Source organism: Cajanus cajan, chromosome 1 (assembly GCF_000230855.2).
Source record: "Cajanus cajan strain Asha chromosome 1, NIPB_CcT2T_4, whole genome shotgun sequence".
Classification (NCBI taxonomy): Eukaryota; Viridiplantae; Streptophyta; class Magnoliopsida; order Fabales; family Fabaceae; genus Cajanus; species Cajanus cajan.
The window spans coordinates 12,467,127-12,475,375 of NC_138517.1; the positions used below are offsets into that span (position 1 = coordinate 12,467,127).

An 8,249-nucleotide genomic window follows, 5' to 3' on the forward strand; every position below is an offset into this window, starting at 1 on the left:
AGAAATTGTTACAGATTTTAAATATATATTTTAAAGTTTTTATTTTATTAAATTAATTGAAAATAAATTATATTTGATCACTTTTTAATAAAATAAGTGAATGATAATGAATTAACTAAAATTTTGAAATATATTTTAATTAAAAAAAATTATCAATACAATAACTAAAAGTATTATAATAAATAATGAAATTAAATAAATTAAATCTTAAAATGATTTTTTTTATGATACTAAATTAAATATTCTAATTATTTTACAATAAATTAAAATGAAAAGATAATAAAATATTTTAACTGATACTTCAAATAAAATACATTAAAATATTATAATCAAAAGAAATCCAGTATTAAATTAAAAAATTATAAAAATCATAATTAAAAGTATAATAAATATTCTGATATGACTCAATGAAGGGTTTCAAGATATCTTGTTTTCTTACTTTTTTTCCTTCATTTAGAAGCAATTAAAGTTAAAAAAAAATAATTAAAAACTTGTAAATTATCCTTGTTACTTTTAAATCTAAATTACATTAATTTATAGTTTGTTTTTAAACATAAAAATAAAGAAATTAAAAGATATTATTTTATTAACATAAAATAAGAAACTTTTAATTTTTTAACTAAAAATTTACACTTTAAAATTATAAAATTATGACATTAGAAAGACATTTTTCAATAAACAACTAAACTAAAAAATAACAAATCAATAACTTAGAAAAATAAATTGACACTTCTGATTTCTTTACTTTAATTTATAATTTTTTTTAAAATTTATTATATTATAATTAAATTATTATATTTAAAAATAATTTAAAAATTATTAAATATTATCTAAATTAATTTTTAAAATTATTAAATATTTAAAATTTGGTTAACATTTTTTTTTATAAAATTTTATTTAAAAATCTCAACATATAAATATATTTTTAAAAGCAATTTTATCATGATAGAATCAAATTATCATATCCATATTAACAATTTAAAATTTAAAAAAAAATTGAATTGACTTAGCCAAACGAAATATTTTAACAATGATAGAAATTGAAATCAAAGTAATTCAAATACCAAGAATTTCAAATTCCTTGAATTTGTAAAATTACTCATCCAAACACACCATAAGGGAATGCAATTGTAAGAGACAATTATATGAGTAAGATGTTTATTGTATGGATTAGAGTACTCTGTGAGTTCTTAAGAGAACCCTGAGAGAAACAAATAAACTATGCAAGTTTATATTTTGCTTTTTGATTGTTCTGTTGTATTCCTTATTGCGTGAGATGTATGAATATCTATTTAATTCCACAAATACATGAGTTTTGATTTGAATTAAACATGTTTGATATTTCAAATATGAAAAAGATTATGTTATTCAATTTTTGTTATTTGTGTTATGGTATGTGGGGTAGAGGGTGTCACACAAATGATATATATTTATTATTAATAAATACATAATATATATATATATATATATTATATTTTTATAATATTATTCATAAATTAATATCAATAATATTATTAGTATATTTATATATAAACTAATAATTTGATAAATATAACTTATTATATATTAATATACTTTTACAAAAATATAAATATACATATCTTATCTACTATATTTATATTTTTGTAAAAGTATATTAATATATACTAAGTTATATTTATCAAATTTTATTTATTTAGTAATAATAAATATATATCATTTGTTACATTAATAAAAATTATAGTATATGTTAACTTAAATAAGCAAATAATGGTATAATTTTAAATTATTATATATATATATATATATTAAAATTTTAAAATTATTAAATTTTTAATGAGAGAGATTCAAATTGCACAATTATGATTTTTGAGAGACTAAAATTGTTCAATTAAAAATTAAAGGACTAAAATTCGACAATTACAATTCTTTAGGGACTAAAATTATCCAATTAAAATCTTAGGGATCAAAATTGCACAATTACAATACTTGAGGGATCAAAAATGTAATTAAGCCAAAATTAAATTAATATTTTTTTTTTATTTTCACAAGTTTTTTTTAAAATATTTTTAATGAATGTCTTAGTTTTTTATGTTCAAAATTGACAATTTTTTATTTAATTAAATGAATTTCATAATTTTTTCAGTCCTTTAATGAAATAAAATATTTTTAATTTTATTATTTTTTTAAAAAAACTTTAGCATATTTTCTTTAATTATGCATAATTCTTAAATATAAAAGTTTCATAAATAAATTTAATATTTTGAGAGGGAACAATTTGTCACAAATTTTTTCACAAAATATTTTAACCTATTTGTGACGGAATTTTGAGAGGGAAAAATCCGTCACTAAATTTTTTCATTTTAGTGACGAAATTTGTGATGGATTTTTTAGAGACGAAGTTAATTCCGTCACAAAATCCATCACAAACATTTTTTTTATTTAGTGATGAAATTTGTGACGGATTTTTAGAGACGAAAATTTTTCCGTCACAAATATTTTTTTTTTGATTCAGTGACGAAATTTGTGACGGATTTTTAGAGACGGAATATATTCCGTCACAAAATCCGTCACAAAAGTTAATAAATTCTTGTCCGTCACAAAACTTAAAATTCCCTCACAAAATGCGTCACTATTAGCGATGCTATTTTTTCCGTCACAAAATTCGTCACAAATATTAATTTTTCTAGTAGTGAGTTTTTTTGCAGCATCCAACACAACCTATGTTCTGTTATAAAGCAGGTGGAATCAGAAGTATGATAAACACCTGCTATTAGTAATATTCTGTGAACCAGCTTGAATTAAAAGATGATGTTGATAGTAAAGAACAGGTACCAAAAATAACTCAAGTTAAACAACATAACCTATCATGAATATGCATCACTCGGTTGGTAGAACTTATCATTTTATACCTAAACAATACATTAAAAGACAAATAAAACAGAAAGACACAATAAAACAGAGATGACAGATACAACCTCGTCATCTCATTGAAAATTAATCCAGGTGGGATTATGCATGACAAATGCAGTGAGTGAAATACTACTTTTAACCTTTAAGAAATAGTTGGAACTAAAGTCATAAGTTAATTATTAGTACAATCGACTTAAACTACAGGAAAGGCCAAGTAATACACACAAAAGATTATAAAAAATTATAACTAAAATCATAATAAATATTCTGATACTAGATTTTTAAAATATATTTTAATTAAAAAAATATTTTTGGTGAATATGATGGTTAAAAGTATTTTTTATAAATAATTATATCAAAAATAAATTTTAAAATCTTATAATGGTGTTTTTTTAATGATGTTAACTTAAATATTCCCAAGATTTTAGAATAAATTAAAATGAAAAGATAATAAAATATGTTAATCTGTGTTGGGATTTTATTTCAACACGAAACTTTAAAATAAAGGTGTGAATAAAAAAAACTCTGTCAAACGGTCATATATTCTGTTTGATAGAGAAAAAAGTAAGGAAGCGCATTGTGATGTATTAAAAACTGATCAAAAAGAACCAGCGGGTGGTTTGCCCAATTAGTTAAGGGGGAAGACTTAAGATTTTCTCCACGTAAGTATTTGTATGGATTCGAGCTCTACTATCAGTAATTTTAGCCTTTTTAAACAAAGTAGGTGTAATTGTAATAAAAAGAAGGTGTATATATCATAAGTTAAATACTATGAACATCTATGAGTAAATTAAAATCAAAGGATAATAATTTTTTTTAATTACTAAAAAATATTTTATTTTATAATTATTTCACAAATTCTTACTAATTTTTGTATAAGTCAATTGCTTTTAAACAATGAAACTAACACGATTATATCAATTGAATCGAATGATTAAGCCTAACTTTTAAAATATCAATTGAAATAAAACAAGATTCATGAAAATAATTTCAAAATATATTAGGTAAATAATTTTTATATATAATAAAATTAAAGACAAGGATTAAAATAATCAATGGAGTTAATGTAATATTCATTTATAAATCCAATATTAAATCAAAAGATAATAAAAATTATAACTAAAATATTTATAAATTTTCTAATATTAAATTTAGTATATATTAAAATTAATTAATTAAATATTTGTATTTAAGAAATTGTTAAAGATTTTAGATATTTATTTTAAAGTTTTTATTTTATTAAATTAATTAAAAATTAATTAAATTTTATCACTTTTTAATAAAGTGAGTGAATGATAATGAATTAACTAAAATTCAAAAATATATTTTAATTAAAAATAATTTTTTGGTTAATACGGTAACTAAAAAGTATTATAATAAATAACTAAACTAAAAAAAATAAATTTTATAATGGTTATTTTTTTAATGATGCTAAATTAAAGATTTTAATTATTTTACAATAAATTAAATAAAATAATAATAAAATATGTTAATTGATATTTTAAATAAAATATATGAAAATATCATAACCAAAAGAAATCAAGTATTATATCGAAAGATGAATAATTGATTTAATATGTATATACCTAATTTTATTTAAATTATATATTGAATTTAATTTTTACGTATGAATTTTTTATTACCGAAACAATTAAATTCTTTGTTTAAATATATTTATATTATAAACAATATAAATTGTTAAGATAATTCTATAAGATATAGTTTAGATATACTAGTTTATACTCTCTTAATTTCTTGTTTAGTTTCCTTAGTCAATTTTATCTAAATTCCTAAACTTTAGATATTGTATCCATCAATTCAATAACATGAAAATCATTCAGATTCAAGTACTAAGGAAACTATTTATCTAAATTCCTAAACTTTAGGGATTGCGAAGTATGAATATCTATTTAATTCCACAAATACATGAGTTTTGATTTGAATTAAACATGTTTGGTATTTCAATTATGAAAAAATTATGTTATTTAATTTTTGTTATTTGTGTTATGGTATGTGGGGTAGAGGATGTCACACAAATGATATATATTTATTATTAATAAATACATAAAATATATATATATATATATATATTATATTTTTATAATATTATTCATAAATTAATATCAATAATATTATTAGTATATTTATACATAAACTAATAATTTGATAAATATAACTTATTATATATTAATATAATTTTACAAAAATATAAATATACATATCTTATCTACTATATTTATATTTTTGTAAAAGTATATTAATATATACTAAGTTATATTTATCAAATTATCAATTTATCTATAAATATACTAAAAATATTATTGATATTAATTTATTAGCAATATTAAATTATTAATAATATATAAATTTTATTTATTTAGTAATAATAAATATATATCATTTGTTACATTAATAAAAATTATAGTATATGTTAACTTAAATAAGCAAATAATTGTATAATTTTAAATTATTATATATATATATATATTAAAATTTTAAAATTATTAAATTTTTAATGGGAGAGATTCAAATTGCACAATTATGATTTTTGAGGGACTAAAATTGTTCAATTAAAAATTAAAGGACTAAAATTGCACAATTACAATTATTTAGGGACTAAAATTATCCAATTAAAATCTTAGGGATCAAAATTGCACAATTACAATACTTGAGGGATCAAAAATATAATTAAGCCAAAATTAAATTAATATTCTTTTTTTTTTTTAATTTCACAAGTTTTTTTTATAAATATTTTTAATGAATGTCTTAGTTTCTTATGTTCAAAATTGACAATTTTTTATTTAATTAAATGAATTTCATAATTTTTCAGTCCTTTAATGAAATAAAATATTTTTAATTTTATTATTTTTTTTAAAAAAATTTAACATATTTTCTTTAATTATGCATAATTCTTAAATATAAAAGTTTCATAAATAAAATTTAATATTTTGAGAGGGAACAATTTGTCACAAATTTTTTCACAAAATATTTTAACCTATTTGTGACGGAATTTTGAGAGGGAACAATCCGTCACTAAATTTTTTCATTTTAGTGACGAAATTTGTGACGGATTTTTTAGAGACGAAGTTCATTCCGTCACAAAATCTGTCACAAACATTTTTTTTATTTAGTGATGAAATTTGTGACGGATTTTTAGAGACGAAAATTTCTCCATCACAAATATTTTTTTTTTGATTCAGTTACAAAATTTGTGACGGATTTTTAGAGACGGAATATATTCTGTCACAAAATCCGTCACAAAACTCAATAAATTCTTGTCCGTCACAAAACTTAAAATTCCCTCACAAAATGCGTCACTATTAGCGATGCTATTTTTTCCGTCACAAAATTCGTCACAAATATTAATTTTTCTAGTAGTGTATTTACAATGCAATGTCTCATTTGTTTTTCTTGTTTATATGCATTCTTTTATTTTACTGATTTTTCTACTTTTCCGCAACAAAAGAATACGCACTTCCATCAACTTTTGATTTGTAATAAAACCCATAAAGAATTGAAACTTCACAGAGAGAGTAGGCAGCAGTAAAGAAATGATCAACAATAGCTTGTTGTATTATTGAGACGTGAAGGAATATATACAAGCAAAAGAGGGAGAGAAAAGAATAATAAAACGTTACATCATAACAGAAAAGATGTTGCAAAACAGAAAAAGAAGGACGCAAAACACGTGACGTTAAGAGCCCCCCTAAAGCTAGGAATAGATGTTTGTCATTCCCAGCTTGGAACAGAAATCTTTGAAAAGGGAAGGAGATAATGCCTTGGTGAAGATGTCAGCTAACTGTAGAGAGGAGGAAACTGGTAGCAGTTTAATCAAGCCTTTACTAACTCTTTCTCGAATGAAATGGCAGTCTAGCTCAATATGTTTCGTGCGTTCGTGAAACATTTGGTTAGAAGCTATTTGTAAAGCAGACTGATTGTCACAAAAAAAGAAGTGCTGGTCGTGTGAATTGGATGCAAAGATCGTCTAGCAGGTAAATGAGCCATTGAAGCTCACACGGGGTGGATGCAAGAGCACGATATTCTGCCTCAGAAGAGCTGCGAGAGATAGTTGGTTGCTTCTTGGATCTCCACGAGATGAGAGAGTTGCCAAGATAAATGTAAAAGCCGGTAATGGAGCGATGAGAATCCACACATCCTGCCCAATCAGAGTCACTGAAGGCCTTCAACTGAAGAGGGCTATCAGCAGCAAGGAAAATTCCATATCCAGGTGCATGTTTCAAATAAAGAAGGACACAAATAACGGCTTGATGATGAGTTGAAGTGGGTTTGGCCACGAACTAGCTGAGATGTTGGACAACATGAGTGATGTCAGGACGTGTATTTGTTAGATAAATCAACCTCCCAATGAGTCTCCTATAAGCCGATGGATCCACTAAAGGTTCACCACTTGAAGCAGATAAATGAACAGAATTGTCCATGGGAGTAGATGATGGGGAACAAGCGAGCATGCCAGTGTTGGATAGAATATCTAACGTATATTTTCGTTGTGACAAATGAATACCAGTTTTGTTTCTAGAAACCTCCAACCCAAGAAAATATGTTAAATCGCCCAAATCTTTGATCTTGAAAGTTTCATCAAGAAGAACAGTGATAGCACGAATTTCAGATATGTCATTGCCAGCAAGTACAATGTCGTCTACATATACTAGAAGAGCAGTGCAAGTGGACCCTGTGAACTTTAAAAATAAAGAGTGATCTGCAGAGGAGTGATGATATCCATGCAAAACAAGGAAGTTGGAGAGACATGCATACCATTGGCGGCTGGCTTGTTTGAGCCCATACAAAGAATGTTGTAAGCGGCAAACTTGACCTGCTGCAGATGAAGGTACACCAGGGGGAAGTTGCATATAAACCTCCTCGTTAAGTTCCCTATGCAAAAAGGCATTATTAACATCCAACTGTTTGAGGTGCCAATTGTAACGACCCGCCATGGTCTATACACTTAGTGGAATCGCACTACTGCTAGTGAAACTAAGAGAAATATTAAGCTGGATAACTCATACATACATGTACAAATAAAAATGAAAATAACTAAGTTTTGGGTTCCATATATGTACAGTCATCCCAAAAATAATATTCCTTAGTGCCGGTCAAGCACAGACAAAACCGTTACCCAAAATGGTAACTCTAACACGAGGATCCAACTCCCCGTCTCGCAGCGATCACCCCAACTCCAAGCTAGTCCTGACCTGCTCCCATACCAAGTATGATAATCACAGTTCCACCACATGGAAACAGAAGGGTAAGCTAGAATTCACAAATCAATCATAAAAGTATAGAACAATAATCTATACTACATAATTGTCCAACTATCAATCATATTCATAGAGTCACAC

General features: G+C 24.0%; 1 protein-coding gene across 1 annotated transcript; it reads right to left on the reverse strand.

Moving 5' to 3' along the window:
- Positions 1-6,604: 6,604 nt before the first annotated feature.
- Positions 6,605-7,844, reverse strand: LOC109791600 (retrovirus-related Pol polyprotein from transposon RE1). The gene is made up of 3 exons (XM_020350910.2): positions 7,252-7,844; positions 6,908-7,089; positions 6,605-6,807 (listed from the first exon to the last, which is right to left on the reverse strand). The coding sequence occupies exons 1-3, from the start codon at positions 7,842-7,844 to the stop codon at positions 6,605-6,607; spliced, it is 978 nt and encodes a 325-aa protein (XP_020206499.2).
- Positions 7,845-8,249: the final 405 nt, after the last annotated feature.